We start from the raw sequence: 24,547 nt of genomic DNA, 5'->3' as shown, positions 1-24,547 counted from the left end.
AGCCCAGGTGGGGCTGGCTGTGCCCCAGTTTGAGCCTGGGGAATGTCCCCACCCAGCACTTCACACAGAGGAGCAGACACAGTGCTGGAAGCCCACACTGTGTTCTCAAATCCAATGAAACCCCAATATTCCCACCTGCCCCAGTGTGCTCCTCACAAAGCTCAGATTATTTCCAGCCACAAAACCAGCAGACCCCCATTCCTTCCTCCTGCCATTCTAAAAGAAAATTCAAAGAGGGAGATTCAAGAAATTCTTTATATACAGAGACCTCGACCATTTCTCGTCCTCCCAGCTCTCCCAGCCCACGGGACAGAAACAAGCTCCTTTCCTCCTCTGGAATGGTTTCACTTCCTTGTATTTCTCTTTTCCAAAGCCACAACAGCTGTGGCCAAGCTGTTTGAAAGTGACAGAGTGTTGGACGGCCCTCCTTGTGCTCCGTGGGGATTGTTTATTCACCTGCACAGGCTCCATCCAGCCTCACTCCCACATTTTCCTCCTCAGCCTTTCCTCTCTATAAAGGCAGTGTGCTGGCCCTGCAGGTAACTCACAATCTTCTCCTCTATTTCCATGCCTTGTGCCAGCTCCTCGTCAGACAGGGATAAGGGAGTCTGTGAGTCCCTGGTGACAATGATGACAGAGGTTCTGCGCGACTCCAGGACGTTGGCCACCACCACCTGGTGCCTGTATTTCTCCAGAGCCTGCTGAGATTTATCCAGCAGGATCTGGGCATCTGTCTCCAGTTTGAAGGAAATCACAAAAGCCTCAGGGGCCCAGTCTCTGACCAGGGGTGAGAGCATTTTTGGCACCATCTTCATTGTGATCTGCAGTGGGGAAAGATAAAGAGAAAAAAATCAGTCAAAACATTGCAGGGATGTCACAGACATGTTTTATGAAAAATCCTTTCCTTAGGATTTTTTTCTCCTGAGAAGCTGAGAGGCCTGAGGAACAAAATGTAAACATTGATTATCTGCTGCTGTGGAATGCAACAGGTAGATCTGTGATTAGTGTTATAGAGTTATTTCTAATTAATAACCAGTCACAGTCAGCTGGCTCAGACTCTGTCTGAGACACAATCTTCTGCTATCATTCTTTCCCTTTCTATTCTGAGCCAGCCTTCTGATGAAATCCTTTCTTCTGTTCTTTTAGTATAGTTTTAATATAATATATATCATGAAACAATAAATCAAGCCTTCTGAAACATGGAGTCAGATCCTCATCTCTTCCCTCATCCTCAGACCCCTGTGAACACCGTCACAGGGGAGTTGTAACAAGAAATGGGATGGGAAAGAGGGAAATTCCAGCTTTGTTTCATATTCCATTTGCACCAAGAAGTTTTTCAAGGCAGCTCTCACCAAACAAGGTTCAAATGACACCAAATTTAAATTAAATGATCCACGTGGTGCTCCCAGTCAGGGGGTTCTGAGGCCAGGCCACAGGAACCCTGCATTCCCAGAGCCAACCACACTGGGGGAATATAAACATGAGGAGATAAGATTTAAAAAAGCATTATAACTGCACAAATCTGGGTTTTCACCTCTCCAGAATTCAGGTAGTTTATCCCATCTCCACCTCATGAAAGTACTAAAGCATGGAGAAAAACAGTGGGAGACTGTTCTCTAGCTTCCCAACCTCTGGATCCATCACTGGCAATCAGGCCAGGTCTCATCTTTCCAATGCTAAGGGTAAAGAATGAAGCCCGGCACCTTCTTAGAATGAAATAAATGTGGTATTTGTTATATAAGGAATTCCAGAGACACCTGCTCTGAGAGGAACCTCAGCAGTGCAGTGCTGTTCTGTCATTCGTACAGGCAAGATGGATCCCAGAGTCATGGAAAGGTTTGGGGTTGGGAGGGACCTTAAATCCCATCCCATTCCACCCCTGCCATGGCAGGGACACCTTCCACTGTCCCAGGCTGCTCCAAGCCCTGCCCAGCCTGGCCTTGGGCACTGCCAGGGATCCTGGGGCAGCCCCAGCTGTGCCAGGGCCTGCCCACCCTCCCAGGGAGGAATTCCTGCCCAATTCCCCATCTAAATCCATTCTGTCAGTTTGAAACCATTCCCCCCAAGCCCCAGCACGCCAGACCCTTCTCCAAAGCCTCTCCAGACAAAAGGCAGCAACTCAAGCACTCCAGGAGCTATTCCTGGAGCACTTCAGCTCCCTGAGACCCACCCTCTCCTCATCTCCATGGAAGCAGGGACAGCTTTAGAGGACAAAGCCACAAAGGCAGGAGGCACCTCAGGGGGCTCTCCTCATGTGCCACACCACAAGTGCAGACGTGTTGAAGCTGCTCCATATCAGACAGAGCAGCACTGACCTCGCTGCAGATAACCCATGGGACCCCTCAGCCCTTCATCCCAGCCTAAAAATAAACCTGGATCAAAGGAGAGCAGGGCTGACCCTGCCCTGCCCTCTTATCTGGGCCCCTCAGTGCAAGATAAAACAATGCAACTCCAGGATTTCCAGAGGGTTCTGTCCCTGTGGGATCTCACCCTCTGACAACACAGCTGTTATCCACAGCCAGCTCTCAGGAGAAGGACCCTGGCAGCAAGGAGGGCATGGCTGAGGGGGTCTCACCTGCAGGGGTCCCTCCGAGGACTGGATCTTGTGCTCTGGCATCTCAGAGACCGGGATGTAGAAATCCGACACGGCGGCTGCCAGGTAGAACATGGCACTGGAACCTGTGGGAGGGACACACAGCTGCTGTCTGTCCCCTGCTGCCACCAGGGGACACCAGGGGGACCCCCCAGCACAACCCCGAGCAGGGCAGCACTGCTGTCCCCACGCTGGGCTCTGTGCTGTGCCCTCCTCCCAAGCCCCAGCAGCCTCCAGGGACAGCCCAGACCCTCATGGAGGGGTGCAGGAGAGCCCAGACCCTCACAGTGGGGTGCAGAAGAGCTCAGACCCTCATGGAGGGGTGCAGGAGAGCCCAGACCCTCATGGAGGGGTGCAGGAGAGCCCAGACCCTCACAGTGGGGTGCAGAAGAGCTCAGACCCTCATGGAGGGGTGCAGGAGCTCTCCAAGCAAGGGGGCCTCCTTGTCACCTCACAGCAGAGCCCCACAGGTCCTGGGATCACCTCATACCTGTGCCCACCGTGAGGGAGTTCTGTCATCTACCCCATGCTGGGGACCCCACAACATCCCCTCGTTCCTGCTCTGCCAGTCCCCTCACACCGAGACACCCACAGGTGTCTCATCCTGACCCTTCACACAGGACCACCCCGTCCCCTCAAACTAAGACATGCTGAGGGGCTCAATCCCCTCTCACCCCAAATTCTTTATGAAGAATTTCTTTATGTACAGAGACCTTCTTCACCCAGGACCACCCTGACCCCTCACACTGAGACACCTCAGGGGGCTCCATCCCCTCTCACCCCGATCCTTCACACAGGACCACCCTGTCCCCTCACACCGAGACACCCACAAGACCCTCATCCTTCCTCATCCCGAACCTTCGCCCAGGACCACCGTGTCCCCTCACACTGAGACACCCCGGGGGACTCCATCCTCTCTCATCCCAAACCCTTCACACAGGACCACCCTGTCCCCTCACCCTCCGGGTTGCTCCATCCTCTCCTGCCGTGTGCCCCACACGCCGGTGCCCGCCCCGTCCCTCACTCCCGTTTCCCCCCGTACCGAGCGGCGCCAGCGCTCTGGCGGCGGCGCGCAGCAGCGCCAGGTACTCCACGAGCCCGGTGAACTCGATGGCGAGCAGCGCTCCCTCCTCGGTGGCGCGCTGGTACTCGCGGAGCGCGGGCAGCAGCGCGGGCAGCGCGGCGGGAGCGGCGGCCACGCCGGGCGGCGGCCCCGGGGTGAGGCGGAGCGCGTCGAGCAGCGCGGGCCCGTGCGGCGGCAGGGCGCGGGCCCAGGGGAAGGCGGAGCGGGCGCGGTGCAGGAAGCAGACGCCGTAGCCGGCCCGCACCAGGCGCTCGGCCGAGGCCGCCCCGCGCCGCCCGCTGCTGAAGTTCTCCAGGAAGCGCACGGCGCGCGCCTCCAGCGGCACCTGCGTCCCGCCCGACGTCACCAGCGCCACGCGCCGCCCGCGCGCCGCCTGCGCCGCCGCCCAAGCGCGCACCCGCTCCTCGGTCTCCGCCGTATCCACGGCGTTGTCCTCCTCATCGTCCTTGTCCTTCTCCTCCTCCTTCACCGCCGCCGCCGCCATGACCGGGACCGGCCCGCCGGAAATCACGTGTGGCGCCTTTCCGCACCGGAAGTGTTGCCTTGACAACAGAACGGCCATTGGTGATGGGTCCCGCCTCACCGGAAGTGTCGCCCCGGCAACCGGGGACGCTCTGAGGGTTCAGGGCCGGCATGGCGGGGCTGCCGCGCTGCGAACTGTGCGGGGCCCGAGGGGCGCCGCTGCGCTGCCCCGGCTGCCGCCTCACCTACTACTGGTGAGACTGCCCGGGGGACAGCGACAGGGCAGGAGGAGGCAGGGATTGGCTCCGGGGAGAGCCTGGAAAGGTTGGGATGAGGATTCAGCGTGAGGGCCAGGAAGGAGGAGGCAGGGATTGGCTCCAGGGTGGGGCTAAGGCACAGGCAGCAAGGTTGGGATGAAGATTCAGCATGAGGCCCAGGAAGGAAGAGGCAGGGATTCCTCCAGGGAGAGCCCGAGGCATAGGCAGAACGCTTGGGATGAGGATTGGCATTCAGGATAATGCAGGGACAGACTCAGGACAGGACGAGAGGCACAAAAAGCTCAGGACACAAAGCACAGGGCATGGGAAGAAGGGCCAGGGTGAGGCATCAACTCTAAGGAATTTAGAGATTTTACAGGAGCTGAGGTTTTGGTTAGAGATAAGCTTTAACGGAGTTAATCAAAATAAATGGGTAGGCCTTGATGAAATTAAGAGTTAGTAATTAACTAATAATTGATTGCTTGTCAACATAATGTTTGGTTAGCTGTGTGTATAATGATTCTTCATTATAGAAACTGATAAATAGCTTTTAGGAACAATTGTTTTTAGGAACATCAGACAATTGTGGCCTCCTCTGCTCTGAAACCAATTGAAGACAGGAATGGGAGTTCTACCACGGGTTCATTTGTCATATTTGCATTGAAAAGGTAGAAAGGTCAGAACGAGGATGACTTCATTTACTTCCTCATTTTGGGACCATTCCCCATGAAAGGGACCACTGACCCATTTCAAGGAACAAACTACTCATGCATAATTAGCTTTTGAACTAATTACCATGCTTAATAGCTTTGGAACTAATTACCTAACGAAGTGAGGAATGGGATGTACCAAAGTTATGAATATGCATTTGTATTTTGGGTATTCAGTATTTGTACAGATGAAAGAACTTTGTAATCACCTTTAAATGAATACTTGTATGGATAAAAGGGCTCTGTAATCACCTGTAAATTGCAGTGTGTATTTGGGAATTATCCTGCAATAAAGATTCCCTTTCTAACTTTAAACTGTTAGAGAATTTTTGGATATCGGTTCTAGATCAATATCCATGTTGGGAATGGGATGTAAAAGTCATGAATATGTATTTTGGGTGTTCAATACTTGTATGGATAAAAGGGCTCTGTAATCACCTGTAAATTGCAGTGTGTATTTGGGAATTATCCTGCAATAAACAAACACTTTTTAACTTTAAACTCTTAGAGAGTTTTTGTCTGTCATAGTTGGATATTGGTACCAGATCAATATCCATATGGGGAATGGGATGTGCCAAAGTCATGAATATGTATTTTGGGTATTCAATACCTGTATAGATAAAAGGACTCTGTAATCACCTGTAAATTGGGGTGTGTGTTTGGGAGCCATCCCACAATAAACACGCACCTTCTAACTTTAAACTGTTAGAGAATTTTTGTCCCTCTCAGTTGGATATCAGTACTAGATCAATATCCACATTTTTAATAAATCAAGGGTGAGGCCCAGGAAGCAGGAACAGCCACAGGAGGAGGCTTGGGACACGTGGACAAGGCCCAGGATGAAATGTAGGAGGCAGGAACAGGACAGAGAAGCAGGGACAAAGCCTGGAGTGTGGTGTGGGACGCAAGGAAGAGGCAGGGATTGTCCCTGGGACACACAGACTCAGGAGGCAGGGATGGGCTCAGCATCCTCCACAGAGCCAGGATGGAGCCTGGAGAGAGCCTGAGGCTCAGGCAGTTCCCACAAGGGTGGCTTGGTTTGATTTTCCAGTGTTGGATTTGTTCAAACTGAGCTGGATCAGGAGTTCAGGGAGTGATTTAAATAAGGATTTTAGCACAGAAAACTGTGGGGATGGGGCAGGAGGGAGCTGTGAAATGGAGAAATTTGGGAATATCATCATTGGGATTTTAGCACAGGGGACTGTGGGGATGGGGCAGGAGGGAGCTGTGAAATGGAGAAATTTGGGAACATCATTATTGGGATTTTAGCACAGGGGACTGTGGGGATGGGGCAGGAGGGAGCTGTGAAATTGAGAAATTTGGGAATATCATAATTGGGATTTTAGCAGAGAGAGCTGTGGGGATGGGGCAGGAGGAAGCTGTGAAATTGAGAAATTTGGGAATATCATAATTGGGATTTTAGCACAGAGAGCTGTGGGGATGGGGCAGGAGGGAGCTGTGAAATTGAGAAATTTGGGAATATCATGTTTTGGGTACCCTGCAGGCAGCTCAGGGTCTCTGAGTGGAGAAATCCTGGAAGACAGCAGGGAATAATCTCACTTTAGATAAAATCCCAGCAAATACCAGTGTCTTTCTCCCCTCCTTTTGCCAGTGATGTCTCCCACCAGAAAACTGACTGGAACAGTGTCCACAGCAAAATCTGCCACCTGCTCAGCCCAGTGCTCAAGCCCCAGCGCTGTTTCCATTCTGCAAAGGACAGAAAAGAAGGCAAGGAGGAACTGCTGAGGAAGCAGGTGGGTGCAGGAGGAACCAGCCCAGCTCCAAAGTGCTCCCAGGGATGGAATCCCAGCTCCTCTCCCCACCCTGGCTGTCCACAGTGGGACACACCATGGAATTTTCATGGGCTCACCTGGAATTTTCAGGCACCCTGGAGTGTCCAAAGCAGCCTTGGGCTGTCACTGCCCAATCCCTGTAAAACAGAAAAGAGTTTCTTGCCTAAAACCAAGCAAGACTTTTGCCCAGAAAGGAATTTCTTGCCTAAAACCAAGCAAGACTTTTGCCTTCACAGGATCTTTTAGAATTCCTCCCTCTGGATGAGGATGGCACCTCCTTGGTTGATTTGGGACTTGGTTGCAGAGGTTTGGGGGTTGTTTTTTTAAACAAAACCTCGAAAATAAGGGGAGTGGGAGCATCCTCTCTGTCATTCCCCGTGGCATTCACATTCTCTGGAAAAATCCCTTCACCCAGGGTTTTTCTCCTGGGAAGCCTCAGAGAAAAATGAAAACAATTCTTATCTCATTTGCTTCTCCTGTGTTTTGCTGCTTTGGAATGTGTTTGGAGATTGTTCACCCACAGGTGATTGTTCCATTGCATTCTGCTGTGAGTTGTTTTCACTCTTTGGTCAATCAGGTCCAAGCTGTGTTGGGACTCTGGAAAGAATCACGAGTTTTCATTATTATCTTTTTAACCTTCTGTCTGTATCCTTTCTGTATTCTTTAGTATAGTTAGTATATCATTCTATAATATAATGTAATATAATATAATATGCCTTCTGAGAACATGGAGTCAGATCCATCATTCCTCCCTGCCACAAAGGAGGAATCCCTACAAACACAACAATTCCTGAGCCTCCAGCCTTTTCCACAGTGTTTATTTCATGTCCTGATCTTCCTGGGGCAGCAGCAATCCTGGATTTCCCACCTTGCCAGGGGTTGCTCCATCACCCCTTATTCTGAGATCCAGCTGAGATTTCTTCCTCCAGGCTGTTTGATGGGAGGGTCTCCCCTTTTCTAGAGTAAAGAAGCCAAATCCCCTCCCTTTGTTTTCCTAACCAGCTTAGAACACCGTTTCCCACTAAATGCAGCCTTTTTTCTCCTCCAGGCCTCAGGGAGCTGCAGATGTGCAGCTCCTTTCCAGCCCCAGTGGTTTTCATCTCCTTCTGTTTGTGTTTATGGAGTGCAGGAGCTGCTGTTCCACACTGTTGTTAAATAACCCACCCAGGAGCATCTGCTGCTGAAAATCCTCCCTGTGGAAATAAATTTTCCCTCTATAAGAAAACTCCCAAACACAGGATAATAGGGCAGCACAAAGTGGATTTGGGACAATCCAGTGGTGCCACTGAGGAGAACATCCCTAATCTTTTGAATTTTATATGAATTATTATTTCATGATTTTTTTTGCATGAATGATTATTTCACAAATTTTACATGAATGATTATTTCATGAATTTTACATGAATTATTATTTCACGAATTTTTACATTAATTATTTCACAAATTTTGCATGAATTATTTCACGAATTTTACATGAATTATTATTTCATGAATTTTTCATGAATTATGATTTCACGAATTTTACATGAATTATTATTTCATTAATATTTTACATGAATTATTATTTCACAAATTTTACATGAATTATTATTTCATTAATATTTTTCATGAATTATTATTTCATGAATTTTACATGAATTATTATTTAATGAAATTTTTACTTGAATTATTATTTCATGAATCTTACATGAATTATTATTTCATTAATATTTTACATGAATTATTATTTCACGAATTTTACATGAATTATTATTTCATGAATTTTTTACTTGAATTATTATTTCATGAATCTTACATGAATTATTATTTCACGAATTTTACATGAATTATTATTTCAGGATTTTTTTTTCATGAGTTATTATTTCTAAGGTGTTTTTGGCCCAGCTCTGCGGGCCAGCTCATTGCTGTCACCTTTCCTGGGAGCTTCCAGAAAGGTGAAGTCCAAAGGCAAAAGTCCTGTTTGGTGAGAGCTTGTGACAGGCTTCAGGCATCAGATTCCTTTTGGTTTTACAGGAACTGGGCAATGACATCATGGGCTGGTTTGGAAACTCCTGTCTGGCTGAAAATTCCAGGTGAGACTGTTGAGCAAAGTCCACAGAAGGTGTGTCAGGCCAGCGTGTCCCAAAGGGAAAAAGCAAAACTTCCTGAACTCCAGGTTCTGTTGAAGTTTGTTCTTTATAAAACCTGCAAGGAAGGTTAAAATGGGTGTCATGGGGGTGTGGCAGGATCCTGCATCCAGCAGAGCTTGAAGCTGTTCCAAGAAACTCTCCTGCTATTGAACACTGGTGTTGACACTGATTACATCACTGACTTTATTGCAACTAAAATTATCCCCATACATTCCAGCAGGCCACGTGGCTGCCAGCTGAGGGAAGTGCTCCTTCATTAGCTGGAAGTTAATCTGCTGGTTTAATTAGGTGAGGGGAAAGACAGCAGGAAGGCTGGTGGAGAGAAAGTCACTCTTGATTGGGGTTCACACTGGGTGAGCAAACAGCAATGTGGGGCTGGGAATGGGCAAGGCAGGGAGAGAAGACTCTGGGGTTATTTTGAAGTGGAGATATTTATAAGCTCCTTAACAACCCTTAACATCATCTGTTCTTTGACCTTTGTCTCCAGCCTGTTTAAATGGAGTCGATTTTGAGACTGGTCTGTGCTGGAACACTTTGCTTTCCTTCTCTCCAAATAGAGAAGACAGTGGAAATCCCTCAGGGAAAAGTTCCTTTTTGTCCAGCAGGATTTGGAGATGGTGGAAATCCCTCAGTTACCTGCAAGAGGGAGAAGTTCCTTTGTGTCCAGCAGGATTTGGAGATGGTGGAAATCCCTCAGTTACCTGCAAGAGGGAGAAGTTCCTTTGTGTCCAGCAGGATTTGGAGCAGCCAAGTTGGGTCTGGGCTGGCTCAGAGGTGTTGGGGATGTGATTTAGTGCATCACATTCCTATTCCAGATCCAACAAAAGTGCTTAAAAACTTTTTCCCTGTGAGGGTGGGGAGGCCCCGGAATGGTTGCACAGAGAATTTGTGGCTTCTCCTGGGTCCCTGGAAGTGTCCCAGGCCAGCTTGGACAGGGCTTGGAGCACCCTGGGATAATGGAAAATGTCCCTGCCATTGCAAGATGAGCCTTAGGCTTCCTTCAACCCAAACCAGTCTGGAATTTTATGCAAAAAAGTCCTTTGGAGTCGAAGGAGAAGCTCTGCAGACTCATGATAACCAGAGAAAAAACCTTCTGCCCAAAGCCTGCCTTGGTTTTGCTGCTTTTTGAACATTTCTGCTGCACTTCACCCACTCCTGCCCCGTGTTTGTTTAGCAAACACAGAGCTGCAGCCTCAGTCAGGACCCAGGGAAAGCTGGGCACATCCAAATGCCCTGTGGTCCAAGGAGCAGGGAGCCAGGAGCTTTTATGAGTTTCATTCCTTGTCTGTGCTCCAAAGCTTTGTTGATAGAAATCTGCTTCTGTCAACATAGCCAGGGGGGTGCCTGCAGACAGCACCTCCAAACCAGCAGAGCTCCAGGTTTCTGTTTGGAGATGAGCCTCACCTGCCTGTGTGATGTCAGCTCCCCACAGCTCCTGGGCATGGGAAAAGATCCAGCCCTGCTCTCCTCCAGCTCACTGGAGCCTTCCCTCTCCCTGAAATCCTCATTTCTTCAGGCACACCGTAGATTTTGGTGCCATTTCTCCAGACACGCCGTAGATTTTGGTGCCTGGGAGTGAATAAAGGGTGTGGCACTGAGCCCTGAGTGTGTTCCCACCCCCTGCTCCCACCTGGAGCAGAGCTGGGGTCCTCAGCCCCCTCAAACCCCAAAAACTGTGTGGGGGCATCTTCAGAGAAACCTCAAATTGCATCACCCATGGAGAGAGCCCAGGTGGGGGGAAACCAGGGCAGGGCCAAAGGGAACCATCCCCCCAGGGCTCTTCAGGGCCAAAGGGAGCCTTGCTCCAAGGCTTGGAGCTGTGGGTGGAAATATTCACTGCTCCAGGGCTCCTCCTGCTCCTCCTTCTCCTCCTGGAAACCGTGCCAGGGTCCAACCCCCAGCTTTGCCCTCGCTGCAGATGTTTCAGGCCATGGGAAGCAGCAAAGATAGCATTGACAAGGAGTAAAAAAAGAAAGATCCCAATCTCCAGCACCTCCCAGATGCCAATCTGGGCCGTGCCCACGCACTGGGGTTTGCACTGCTTGCACCAGACTGGCACAGACAGAAAAAGCAGCCTGAGAAATAACCAGCTTTTCCTGCTGCTGCTGCCCCAAGCTTGTGCTGGCTTTCTCCTGGGCACCACCTGCTCCCTGGACACACTCAGAATCCCAAACTGGTTTGGCATGGGAGAGACCTTAAAGTCCATTTTATTCCACCCCTTGCCAAGGGCAGGGACACTTCCACTATCCCAGGGTGCTCCAAGCCCTGTTCAACCCACCCTTGGACACTTGCAGGGATGCCAGAACATCTCTGGAAAACCTCTCTTTGCCCTTTCCATGTTCTGGTAGCTCAGGAATGGGTGCTGGGTTTTCTGGCTCTTGGCTCTCCTCACTGCACCAGGGGCTGTTGCTCTGGGCTGTGCCCTTTGGTGATCTCATTCATCCCAAAGGTGTCTCTTGACCTCAGCCAGGATCTCCAGGAAACTCTCCCAGGCTATCCTGGAGTTCCTCCTTCACCCATGGCACAACTCTGCCTCTCTGCAGGCAGTTCAAGCTCAGCAGAATGCCCAAGCCTGGCCTCCAGGAGCTCTGAGACTGCCCAGCTCAGCCCCAGCTGGAGGCAGAGGGTGATGAAGGGGTGAACTTGTGTTTCCTCAGGGTCTCACTGAGAAAACCAGGCTAGAACCAGCAGTTCTGTGCTCTCCAGCAGCACCACTGATTCCCAGACAGCTTTCCTGCTGCAGCACTGCTGGGAAAAGCTGATGGAGAAGTGTCAATAGTGCCTGGATGGGCTCTGAGCAACCTGGTCTATGCAATTGTCCCTTCCCATGATAGGGGGTGGAAAAGATGAGCTTTAAGGCCTCTCCCAACCCAAACCTTTCTGGAATTCTATCATCCTACAAGGATCCTTGTGCTTTTTCCTTGGCACCCCTGTAAGGGCACAGAATGCACAGCTCCTGGCAGGGAGGAGGAATTGGGATGGAGATCTGTTTGTGGAGCTGGGGATTGCATCAGCTGCTGCTAACCTTGGAGAGGAAAATGGTGTGGAGTGGTAGGAGCAGCAGAAGGCAGGGAGCAGCTAGGTATGGATAATACAGAATAAGTTATGGATTCTGACAAACCCAAACACTGCAGGAGCTGCTGCACCACCAACCCTGGCTGGGGATGGATTTGTTGAGTGTAATACATTCTGATTTTGACCACTTTTCAGACTCTGCACACCAAATCCTAGTGCAGGAGAGCCAGGAAGGGCAATATATTCTGATTCTGACCAGTTTTCAGACTCTGCACACCAAATCCCAGTCTGGGAGCAGCCAGGAGAGGGTGGGATGAAGCTGCAGTTCCCTGTGAGGAGCTCTCTCCAGCAGCTGGAGCTGTGCCAGGCTGGCAGCACGGGGCTTGGCTGGCTCTGAGTCACACCAGAGCCCCTGGCTCTAATCTCCTTTCTGGTCTTGTGATGATCATTTTCTGTGCTTCACAGCTTTTATTGCTGCAGCCTTATGAGACCTTGTCAGGAGGCGTAAAGGATTCTTCATCCAGGAAGACACCACATGACCAAAGCTGTTCCTGCTCAGAGCAGGAATGGAGCCAGACTCTAATACCTTCTAATATGACAGCTTTAATGTCTGTCTATTAATTACAGCCACAAACTACATTACAATTGCTGCTTTTTAATTTGAAAACCCAATTTTAAAAAGAGCCTGTGCATCTGTAACCACGATGTGGGGGTGTTTGCAGGGGTCCCAGCACAAGGGAAGAGATGAGAATCTTGACTCCATGTTTCAGAAGGCTGATTTATTATTTTAAGATATATATTATATTAAAAGAAAATGGTATATTAAAGCTCTGCTAAAAGAATGGAAGAAAATATTTAATCAGAAGGCTTAGAAAGGAATGATGATAAAATCTTGTGCAGCCATGACACAGGTGGCTGTCATTGGTCATCAAGTAAAACCAATTTCACATGCTGGGTAAACAATTCTCCAAATCACATTCCATAGCAGCAAAATATGGAGAAGCTGAAGCTTTTCATCTTCTCAGGAGAAAAGATGCTGGCAAAAGGATTTTTCAGAAAATATGTCTGTGACACACCTGGTCTAGTGAAAAGTGTCCCATGGCAGGGGATGTGATGAGATGGGCTTTAGGGTCTCTCCAACCCAAACCATTGTGGGGTTGTGTTGGGAAGGATGAAAATTTGACAAGAAAGTCTCACAGATATGTGTCCTTAGCAGAAGGAATTTTCAATGTAGAGTCTGATGAAGGAATAGAGATGGAAGCAAGTTTTGATATAGAAAAAAGAATTGCTGAGCCAGTCTTACTGGATAACCAAGGAGGCAAAGAGTGTGTTAGTTAGAAGGGGTTTTTATGGCTTAGAGCAAAGGATAAACCCACCTCAAACAAAAAGATGTTTTTACCAAGCAGGAAGATAGCACAGGCAAACAAGTCAGCAAAGTTGCAAGTAGAAAAAAGGTCTCAGAATTTTCCACTGCAAGAAAACGGAATAACAACTTCTGGCTTAAACTGCAATGTACTAACTTTTAGTGATTGGAGAACAGTAACATGAATATGGTAATTATAGTAGTTATGATGGGCTATAGATAAAAGTTAAGGTACAGATTGGTTCTACTCTATTAAGATGCTCAGCAAAGAAAAGTGTATAATGCAATGTAACCACAAGAAAAGTATATAATGCATTGTAACCAAAACCAAGGGGTCTCCAGGCCTGTCTGCAGCTGGAGCTGACAGCTGTGGGCACAGCTGTCATCCATGACCCTGGGCTGCTGTAACTCTTGGATATACAATGAACTGCATTTTGGAGAGCTGCCTGGAGTCCCATATCTCTCATTTAGGCTCTTACAGTGGCGCCCAACGTGGGGTGCCAATAGTAAGAGAGATTAATAAGAACCTGGATGAGGGACGTGGGTCTCCAGACCTGCCTGCAGCTGGAGCTGACAGCTGTAGGCACAGCCTCTGTCACCCAGAACCCTGGACTGCTGTAACTGCATTTTGGAGAGCTGCCTGGAGTCTCACATCTCTCATTTAGGCTCTTTCAGTGGTGCTCAACGTGGGGCACCATCAGTAAGAGCCTAAATGGGGGATGCGGGTCTCCAGGCCGGCAGCTGGAGCTGACAGCTGTAGGCACAGGCTCTGTCACCCACAACCCTGGACTGCTGTAACTGCATTTTGGAGAGCCACCTGGAGTCCTGCACCTCTCATTTCAGCTCTTACGGGGTTCTGTGATTTCTTTTCCCTGTTTTTTCTCACCGTGGCCCTGCTGTGTTTCCCTGCAGGAGTCCCTGATTGTGGTGGCGCTGAACACAACCCCTGGAGTCCCTCACCCCTCATTTCAGCTCTTAGAGGGTTCTGTGATTTCTTTCTCCCCGTTTTTCCCCTCAGGAGTCCCTGGTTGCCGTGGCCATGAGCAGGGCACAGTGCTTTGTGTGGGCAGGACAGCCCCTGGAAGCCATCCCTGCGGCCCTGCAGGCCCTGCGCTCCAGCTCCCGCCTGCTGGGCCCGGCCTCCCTGCGCCTCCTGCCCATCTATCTGCTCCTGGCCGAGGCCTGCACGGGTGAGCATTGTCAACACGGGAATGCTGGCAAGGACAAGGCCTCCCTGCTCAGGTTTCTGCATTTCCTTTTGCCATTTATCTGGGCAGGAGCACTTGTGGGCCCTGCTGTGCCTCAAGGGCATTGCAGAGACGTGAGCTGTCACACACACACACACCCCCCTCACACCCCTTTTCCGCACTCAGCGCTCAGGAGATCAATGAAATCAAATGAAATGTTTTCTCCCTCTCCACCAATTCCCACAGGAGAAGCTGTATGAAATTCTATTATTTACCTCCACGGCCTCAGATGACTCCCCAAAGCGTTAAATTCCACAGGGTGCTTAGTTGTGCTCTTATCTCAGCAAACATTTCAGAGGCCATTGCACCCAAAGAACTCCCGGTTCATTCTCAAATCTTGCTCTGCCTGAGCAGGGCTTTTTCTCATTGTTTGCTTTGGAAAACGTGGCAAATAAGGGCATGGGAGCTGCTCTGCCTGTAAATCACTGCCATTCCAGGAGCTCACACAATGCTCTGCTGGCACAGCGGGGCTGACTCAGGGCTGTGGTGAGAGCAGGGAGAAAAAACCCAGTGAGTAATTCCAGTGTGATAGAGTGAGAGACAGCAGTGCCTGCCTGCAGTGAACCTGTTCAGGACACGTGTTCCAGAGGGACTGTGAGCAGTGTAGCCTCTGACATGGAGCCAGGCTCGGAGAGCTGGGAGTGCACACCTGGAGAAGGCTCCAGGGAAACCTCAGAGCCCCTTCCAGCACCTAAAGGGGCTCCAAGAGAGTTGGAGAGGGAATTGAGACAAGGGATTGAGTGCCAGGACAAGAGGGCAGACATTGGGATGGAATATTGGGAAGAAATCCTTCCCTGTGAGAGTGCAGAGGCCCTGGCACAGTTTCTCCAGAGAAGCTGTGGCTGCCTCATCCCTGGAAGTGTCCAAGGCCAGGTTGGATGGGGCTTGGAGCAACCTGGGATAGAGGAAGGTGTCTCTGCCCATGGTAGGGGGTGGTACTAGATGACCCTGAAGGTCCCCTTCAATCCAAATCAGTCTGAAATTCTGTGTTTTCTGGCTCCTTTTGGAGCTCTCTACACATTCACCTGTCTGTAAATGAGTTACCAGGGTAACTCAGAAGCACTTGGGAAAGAAGTGGGGAATCCCCAAAATGCATCTCCATATCAAGCTACCCCAGGACAGTCAGTAGCATTCTCCAGATTAAAAAATGCTCCTTTACCTTCCTCATTCCCCTGATTATCCCTCCATGTCATTCCAGGTGCTGGCCGTCCCCGACAGGCAGCCAAATACCTCTCCCAAGCCCAGTGGATCGTGCTCCAAAGCCCAGACTGCAGTGCTGCTCTCCAGTCTAAGCTCCACCAAGGGCTGGGGCTTTTCTCTATTGCTGAAGGAAACATGGACCAGGCTCTGTATCACCTGGCCAATGATGTAAGTCCCTTGGAACACAGGAGCAAGCATTATTCCATTTTAATTCCTTCCATTTTAATTCCCTCTCTCCTCCCAGATCAGTGTGGAAATGGCAACAGGCAGATTTGGGATTGTGAGAGGGTTCACACCACAGACACCTACACTGGGTAGATCTGAGACACCTGTGGAGCTGAAGATGTGTTTTGCCAGTTTGCTGTGAAGTGACAGAGAATCATGGAATCACCAGGGCTGGAAAAGCCCTCCATGATCATCAAGTTCTGATCATTTCCCAGCAGTGCCAGCTCCACCACAAACCCATGTCTCATTTTTTGAGCACCTCCAGGGGTGGTGATTCCACCACTGCCCTGTGCAGCCTGTTCCAATCCTTGAACACCCTTCCCATGAAGGATTTTTCCCAATATCCAATCTGAATCTCCCCTGGCTCATTCTGATCTCGTTCCCTCTCCTCCTGTCCCTGTTCCCTGGGAGCAGAGCCTGACCCCTCAGCTGTCCCCTCCTGTCAGGAGCTGTGCAGAGCCACAAGGGCCCCCCTGAGCCTCCTGAGCCCCCTCAGACACTCCTCATATGTTCCTCACATTCCTTGTCTCTATGGCTTCTCCCTATAAATTTCTCCATCAGCTTCATTTCAGTGCAGAGATGCCCAGACATTCCTGCCCCAAGCTGATGGAGCTGCCTTTATTCCACAGATATTTTAAATTTTGGCTGTTATTTCCCTCAATAATTTCCCAGCTCTGTCACCCATTATTTAATTAATGCCTTATTTCTCTATTTCAGTATTGATTCAATGACATTTTCTCAAATTCCACCAAAACTGTTTGGAATTGGTCATTGCCACCTGTGTTCCTGTGGATGCTTTGCCTGTCATTTGATCCTCCAAAGCCAGATGAACTTCTCCACCTCCTATTTCTGTCCCATGTGGACTAAATTTATCCAGTGATCCAGTGCTGAGTGATGTATCCCCACTCCTGTGGAATTTGATAGTGGCTTTGTGTGGGTGTAAATGATGACATAAAGGGAGAAGAGTCAGACCCTTTCTATTATAACACACAACCATGTCTCTGCTTGGTCTAAAAACCCTTTGGGCATTTGAGAATCCCACAAAGGAATCTCCTAAAACTCTTTGGAGACTTCCAAAATCCTCCTCCCCTCCCTTTTTTTTTTTTTTTTTTCTTTCTTTTTTTAATTCCCTAAATGTGGTGCCTGCAAGGGCACCAGGTAAGAAGTTTTTAGCTCTCAGCAAGTTCAGGACCTGCCTGGACCTTGGCTGCATGTCTGGGATCTGCTGAGAGTCACACAGGAGCTCAGAATAGCTGGAATGCTGCTCTGCCTCCCCACTGCTCCCCTGGGGGAGAGCAGGACTGCCTGGGGGCTGGGAGAGGGGGGACAGATGGACAGGGGGCACAGGGACAGGGGGACAGGTGGGAAACCTGCCCTGGACTTCAGAGAATGAACCAAGAGGCGCCTCTGCCCCAGCCAGGGAGGGTTTAGGGTGTTGCATTCCCATGGATCAAGCCCCAAAATACAGATTTTGAGTAGGTTCCTATGGATAAACTCTGTGAACTGGATGTATTCCTATGGATAACCCCCAAAATGCAATTCTTTGGTACCTCATATTCCCATGAATTACGACAAAATAGAGGTTTATACCTTATTCCTTTACATAACCCCAAAATACAGCTTTTTGTATGTTCCTATGGATAAATTCTGTGAACTGGATGTATTCCTATGGATAATCCCCAAAATGCAATTCTTTGGTACCTCATATTCCCATGAATTACCACAAAATAGAGGTTTATACCTTATTCCTTTACAAAACCCCCAAAATACAGCTTAATACCTCATTTCTATGGATAACCCCCAAACAGAGATTTTGGCACCTCATTCCTGTACATAACCCCCAAAAAACAGCTTTTAAATGTCACATTTTCCAATCACTGTCAGGTATAATTTACACATTAAAAACCTCCCAGCATTTGTAATATTAATCCACAATGAAAAACTTTCCAGGTTTGACATGAACATGAACCTTCTGGGGCTTATTTTTTATTTAATATTTATTTCAGGTTTACCTGGCAACTGCTGAATTTGGACTGAATTCTATTGAGGTCTCTGGAGGATATTTCCACATGGCCAATATTTTCTTCCACCAGAATAAAATGGATGCAGCAGACTCACTCTATACTGAGGTTGGTAGAACCAAAAATCATCCTCTGGGTTTTTCTAGGCTTTTTTTGATGCTCTTTCCAAAGTTTTTTTCCATTTCCTTTCAATGGGATGATGACCATATCAAGTGTCAGTGTTGCCTTTTAGAATCAGTCCCAGAAACTAAATAATTATCTGAGTTAATGAAAAATAAAAATAAAAATAAAAATAAAAACCAATAATAATAATTGATATAATATAATATCATATAATATTAATATTAATATGTATGTGTATATGTATATGTATATACTATTATCATATAGATAATAATATTCATAATATTAATATAAATAATAATATATATTATATAATGATATATAAATAATATATAAATAACAATAAAATAAATAATTATCTGAGTTAAAACCATGAGATATTATTCATATAATCAGTTCAAAATTCTTCAGTTTGGGCAGCCAAACCTTGTTAAAAAACAGCTTTGCTACCAAATTTCCTGTAAAATTCCTGTCAATTCCACGCCGATAAAAGATTTTCAGAATGGATTGATCAAGCAAGGAAAGTAATAATTATCTAATTGATTTAATAACTGAAAAAAATGAACTTTTATTTGTTTAAGTCAATTTTTATGGAAATAAGGTGCTGGGAGCTGCAAATTCCTGTCCTAAATTTCAACTCCATGAGCTTTTGGTGAAGATTTTGTTTAGATTTGTTGAGGTTGGGTGAAAATCAGCTGGAGAAGGGAGGGATCCTGTGATGGTGCTCACAGAGGCCTGAGGATGGGGGAAGAGATGAGGATCTGACTCCATGTTTCAGAAGGCTTGATTTATTACTTTATGATATACATTATATTAAAACTATGCTAAAAGAATAGAAGAAAGGATTTCATCAGAAGGCTGGCTAAGAATAGAAAAAGAAAGAATGATAACAAAGGCTTGTGGCTGGGACTCTCTGTCTGAGCCAGCTGACTGTGATTGACCATTAATTAAAAACAATTAACATGAGCTAATCACAGATTCCCCTGTTGCATTCCACAGCAGCAGATAACCATTGTTTACATTTTGTTCCTGAGGCCTCTCAGCTTCTCAGGAGGACAAATCCCAAGGCAAGGATTTTCCACGAGAGATGTGTGTGACAGGATCCCAGCTGGGCTGTGTGGGCGCGGAGCAGGACGATCCCTCTGGGGACATCCAGCTCAGTGACCCGCAGGGCACGGGCCGTGCAGGGGCATTGTTTGGAGAACAGGGGAATGCCAGGGATCCACAGGAGTGCAATAATTGCCGTGTTTGCTGCCAGGTGAGCAGCCTGTGGCATGCCTGGCTGCTGAGCTCCCTGCACGGGCACCAGCGAGCGCTGCAGGCGCAGGCAGAGGCGTCGCCCTTCTCCGAGGAGGAGGAAGGCCCCGAGGAAGGCACCAGTAAGAGCTGATATTGCTCCTAAACCTTTGGGAAATGGGGGTTAAAGAGTCCCTGCACCCTACAGATCATGGTATTCCAGAGGCTGGGTTGAATGGCAGTGCCAGTTCTTGAGGAATAAGTGTGTTCCATGGAATCCAAGCTTTGCATTCTCTGTTTCACGGCTCCCTTGGCACTGACTGGAGCAAAGCAAAATTTGATTTGTGGACTCGTGGAATCATCACTTTAAAATCATCAAGTCCAGTCAATCCTCCAGCACTGTCCTGTTCCCCACTAACCTACATCCCAAATGCCATGTCCATGTGCTTCCTGAACACTTCCAGGCATGGGGACTCCACCATCTCCCTAGGCATGGTTCCAGTGCTGTACCTGCCTTTCCATGAAAAAAATTTCTTCCTAATATTGCAAGTAAACCTCCCCGGGTGGAATTTGATACTCAAACATTCTCATTTCTCTGCAGCTCCTCAGTCTCCCTTTAATAATGGATGTGACATCTCAGCTCACTTAGGTGTGGGAGCAGCAGTTCATGATGGAATAGCCTGTACAGATAATTGGGTGTATTAATCAGGAGAGCACTCTTGGGAGAAAGGCTGGGGAGTCTCTCACTGGCACATGAAGGTGCAGAAAGCATCAGTGTGCCCCTGGGACAACCTCAGGCTTCCCTGAAACCAGACCAGACTCTGGTTCTTGGCTCCTTTCTACCATCTGTGCTGATTCAGGAAAGGCAATAAAAATTTCTCTCCCTGAAATGTTCAAGGTCAGGTTGGACAGGGTTTGGAGCAACCTGGTCTAGTGGAAGGTGTCCTGCCCATGGCCACGGATTGGAATGAGATGTCTTTAAGATCCCTTCCAAACCAAAGCAGTCTGGGGTTCTGTGATTTTAAGAGAAACATTTCTGAAAATCCCATTATCCTGGCACCTCCTCCATCAGGAGTTCCCAGAGTAGGAAGAGCACTAAGGCAGAGCTACAGGAGACCATCTTTGGTGTGACAGGAGTAGAAAAACAGTTCTTTTCCTCAGCTGTTGTGACTCCACATCCTGCCTGAAGGCACAACACAAGCACTTGTCACTTGTGTGCCAAGGTTGGGGCAGGAACAGGTGAGAGGCAGGATGGTAGCAAAGGCAAAGAAGGATTTATTCAAAAGAACCACAAGGTTTTTATAGAGTGGGACAATAGATTCTATTCTATTGGCTAACTAACAGAAAGATCTTTCTCACACACTGTCCTTGAGAGGGACAGAAAAATAAAGTAGAAAAACAGTACCTGCAAATTGTTAATAGTCAACAAGTTATTACATCTTTCTAACCCCTAAAACTCCTCCAAGCTGCTGTGAGAAATGCTTGATGTTCCTCTCTCTCTGTCCCATGGCACCCACAAGCACTGACTGCATGAGGGGAGTCCTGTTCATGGACATGGAATGGCATGAAGCTGGGATCACAGACACCCACACTGGTTTGGATGGGAAGGACCTTGAAGTTCCACCTAATGCCACCCCTGCCATGGCAGGGACACCTTCCCCTATCCCAGGTTTCTCCAAGCCCTGCCCAGCCTGGCCTTGGACACCTCCAGGGATGGAGCAGCCACAGCTGCTCTGGGCACCTCTGCCAGGCCCTGCCCACCCTCAGACCACGCTGATATTTGTAACAGAAATGCTTTGCTGTCCAGAAGAGCCCCTTGGGGGCAGCTTTGGAGCTATTCCCTTGCACAAACGCACCCTCAGGACCGTTTCTGTCCCTGCAGCCGAGGCGCAGCGCGAGAGGGGAGCGCGGATGCTGAGCGCGCTGCTGGAGCTGCGGGAGCAGGGACCCCTGCAGCACCTGGGGGAAACAACCCAAATCCTGCACTCCCTGGCCATCATCCACTACCTGGGCCAGCACTATGCCAAGGTAGGTTGGGTCTGAAAGGGTTCAGGAGAATTGGCCAGCTGCTCCGGGGCCGTCCTGGTCCTCTTGTTCCTTGGTGCTTCTCCTGAGCCCACAGCGCTGGTGAGCAAGAGCAAAGTGCCTCAAGTGCTCAAACCAAGGGCTGGGGTGGGATATTGGGATAAATCCTTCCCTGTGAGGGTGGGCAGGCCCTGGCACAGGGTGCCCAGAGCAGCTGGGGCTGCCCCTGGATCCCTGGCAGTGCCCAAGGCCAGGCTGGATGGGGCTTGTAGATGTCCCTGCCGTGGGGTCTGAGATCAGCTTTAAAGTCCTTTACTAGTCAAACTATTCCATGACTCTGTGACCTGCACCCTGTAAAGGCTGACAATCCTGGGGGATGAGGTTTGGTCTCTGCCAGGCCAGTGGATCCTGCAGTTATCCACATTTTCTGGGTTCTTCCTTTATCTGGACTATCTTGGCAGTAGCTGCCTTTAGATCTGAGCTCAAGGGTTACACAGAGCAAGACCTGGGGTTCACAGACCTGTCCTTGAGCCAGACTCTTCTGAGTTCAAGGTTCAGTCTATTGGGGTCTGTAATTGCAGTTTGGAATCTGCATTCCTGTGTCTTTATGGCTTAAAAATTCACATGATCAGTAATTTCTAATTTACCAAGAATTGATTTTGAGGATGTGCTGAGCAGATACCATCTGGAAATCAAGTCCTTGTGTTTGGGATCAGAGCTCAAAACCCTGAATTTCTTCAGCCTGAGTATTGAGGAGTGAAAATACAGGTGTTGAACAATACTGTAATGAAATATTAATGGTCTCTTCATTGTATTATAGAAGCCACAACTTGGCTTTATATAATACAATGAAACTTGTGTTTGGGACACACAAGCAAATTTGAATTTATTTGAAAAATGAAAAAGACAAAGCTTTATAATTGTGAGAGTTTCTAACCCCTCGAAGAGCTAGCAAGGGAAATTATTTGTTCCTTATCAAGAGAAATGAAGGATTTAGTTCAGAGTCAGTACAGCTGGGGTTTTTTTTCCCTGAAATGGCTTCGGGATTGTTCAGAGGAGCTGTGTTAGACAGGAGGTGATGCCCAGCACGGGGGGCTGGGGTCAGTAATCTTCTGTCTGCACCACTGGATCCTAAATATGGGATCTGCTGGCAGCTTTAGGCTCTCCTGTAAAGCAGCTTGTGCAGGTCACCTCGGAAAGAGAGCCTGGATCTGCTCCAGGCTGAGCCTCAGCAGGTATTTAACTCTCCCATGAGAAAATCCAGGTTCCTGACCATGCCTGGGCGTTTCTCTGTCCCATTCCAGGCCCAGGAGCTGGGGATGAAAGCCTTTGACCTGGCCAAGCAGCTGCCCCAGCAAGACTCTCTAGAAACCATTGGTCACCTGCTGGAGCTGATTAATGCCCACTTTTCCCAGACCACATGAAAACTGGCTCTGCCAGACACAGTTTGTTTGGCCAGCTTCTCTCTGATCCAGGTTCCTGGACACCACCTTGGTCCTTCTTGCTGCTGCCTCTTTCCAGCTGCATCTGTGGCTGTCCTAACCTGTTTGGAAAATAAACATTTTGGTCTGAGTTGTTCTTCATGTGCTGCTCCGCTTCTGTAACCTCTCAGGGAGTAACAGCAGCAGGGTGAGAAACAAAAGCACCACAAACATACTGAATAAATCATTTATTGGCCAGGTTGGGAGTGAGCAAACAGCCTCTCACAGCCTCATGGTGGCTGTCCAGGAGCCAAGACCTGCTCAGGTGTGTTTCTTACTGGATTCCTGCCTTTGCTGGCCAGTTTGGTGAGGGAGAGCCCATGGAGGGATAGAGAGGGACTCAGGGAAGGGCTGGGGTGGTGGAGTTGGTTGGGTTTGACAAAGTGTTGCAGCTCCCTGCATCTCCAAACCAATGTCCAGAAAATCCCAGCCTGGTTTGGAGAACCAGCCTGGTTTAGAGCTTATCCCACTTCACCCTTCCACCAGGGCAGGTGCTCAGAATTTTCTCTTTCTACAGAGCTTCTCATAGCTCTGGGCACTGAGAGACTCATTTGTTCCACTTCCAGGAGTCATGGGAAGAACTTCCATCCAGGAGGAACCACGGGAGGCATCAGGGACTCTAAGCAGCCTTGAGGGAAGGAAAGAAAAGGCTCCAAGTTGGGATTCTAAGCTGAAGGAGATGCCGTTCCCTCCTGGCATCCCCTTGGATCTGCCACCAGCCCCATTCCCAGCTGGCTCCTGCCCCAGGGGACACAGTGACCCTGCTGTGGGAGGGACAGGGACACCAGAGCAGGGCCAGGAGGCTGCAGAGCCCGTGGGGAGTGTGGGAAGCTCGGGGCAGTGCCGTGGCCGTGATCCCTCCCGGCTGGGAAAGGGGAGAAGGGAATGTGGGGCTGAGCCCTGAGCTCCCATCAAGGCTCATTTACCGCAGGAGGATTTATGAGGGTGTTTAATTGCCTCGCCGAGTTGGGCTGGAGTCAAGTGAGCTTTGTAAACGCTTCATCAAGCTGGGGCCTGAGCAATTAGCAGGGATTGCTGCTGCTGGGGAAGGGAAAACCGCGGGCTCAGCCACGTTTCCATTGCACGGGGTGGGAGAAGGCTGCTCAGGGTGCCCTGGGGAAGGGCCAGGAGAGCTCCCAACACTCCTGGGGGAGATGCTTTGCTCCTTCCACCCCATCAGGTGTGGAATAATTCCATGGGAGGTGCTGGAAAGGCCTGGAATGATCATCTCCGAGGGGCTGGAATGGTCACTGCCGTGGGGTGGGGGATGCTGGGGAGCTGTGCCTGCTGGCACAGTGCCCCAGGGCACAAGGATTTGGGTCAGCAGGGATTTGGAGCTTGGTGGTGGCTGTAATCCTTCCAGGGCCGTGGGGCTGCTCGGAGCGTTCAACAGAACAAAGCCAGCCTGGAAATGAGGGTTGTGCAGGGCTGAGCATCTTCTGGAGCCAGGAATGAACAGCAGAGTGAGGAGAGAGCCCTGGGCACAGAAAGAATTCTGGGGAGATCTTAAAGACACTTCAGGAGTGATTCCTACAACAGCCATGCCCTGCAGGGCAAAGAGCAGCTTCAATAAATAGCAAAAA

At 49.0% G+C, this 24,547-nt stretch overlaps 2 protein-coding genes across 2 annotated transcripts; one reads left to right on the top strand and one right to left on the bottom strand.

Moving 5' to 3' along the window:
* Window positions 1-238: 238 nt before the first annotated feature.
* Window positions 239-4,171, bottom strand: PPCS (phosphopantothenoylcysteine synthetase). Its single transcript, XM_058039381.1, has 3 exons — window positions 3,636-4,171; window positions 2,576-2,679; window positions 239-821 (listed from the first exon to the last, which is right to left on the bottom strand). The coding sequence occupies exons 1-3, from the start codon at window positions 4,159-4,161 to the stop codon at window positions 498-500; spliced, it is 954 nt and encodes a 317-aa protein (XP_057895364.1). The 5' UTR covers window positions 4,162-4,171; the 3' UTR covers window positions 239-497.
* A 139-nt stretch (window positions 4,172-4,310) lies between these two features.
* On the top strand, window positions 4,311-23,013 carry ZMYND12 (zinc finger MYND-type containing 12). The gene is made up of 8 exons (XM_058039421.1): window positions 4,311-4,393; window positions 6,719-6,860; window positions 14,425-14,596; window positions 15,852-16,021; window positions 18,085-18,207; window positions 19,481-19,601; window positions 21,341-21,486; window positions 22,788-23,013. Exons 1-8 carry the CDS (start codon window positions 4,311-4,313, stop codon window positions 22,905-22,907), a joined length of 1,077 nt encoding a protein of 358 aa, XP_057895404.1. The 3' UTR covers window positions 22,908-23,013.
* The last annotated feature ends 1,534 nt before the right edge of the window (window positions 23,014-24,547 follow it).

The sequence above is a fragment of the Melospiza georgiana genome, chromosome 22, assembly GCF_028018845.1.
Source record: "Melospiza georgiana isolate bMelGeo1 chromosome 22, bMelGeo1.pri, whole genome shotgun sequence".
Classification (NCBI taxonomy): domain Eukaryota; kingdom Metazoa; phylum Chordata; class Aves; order Passeriformes; family Passerellidae; genus Melospiza; species Melospiza georgiana.
Note: the sequence above shows the minus strand (reverse complement) of the source record. Positions and strands in the feature narration are given on the sequence as shown.

Coding starts and splice junctions, on each gene's coding strand:
- PPCS (XM_058039381.1), bottom strand. CDS start 4,161: ATGGCGGCGGCGGCGGTGAAGGAGGAGGAGAAGGACAAGGACGATGAG. Junction 2,680..3,635: donor CAGAGCGCTGGCGCCGCTCG/GTACGGGGGGAA, acceptor TCCCTCCCACAG/GTTCCAGTGCCATGTTCTAC. Junction 822..2,575: donor CCTCGGAGGGACCCCTGCAG/GTGAGACCCCCT, acceptor TCCCCACTGCAG/ATCACAATGAAGATGGTGCC.
- ZMYND12 (XM_058039421.1), top strand. CDS start 4,311: ATGGCGGGGCTGCCGCGCTGCGAACTGTGCGGGGCCCGAGGGGCGCCG. Junction 14,597..15,851: donor CCTGGCCGAGGCCTGCACGG/GTGAGCATTGTC, acceptor ATGTCATTCCAG/GTGCTGGCCGTCCCCGACAG. Junction 16,022..18,084: donor TGTATCACCTGGCCAATGAT/GTAAGTCCCTTG, acceptor TATTTATTTCAG/GTTTACCTGGCAACTGCTGA.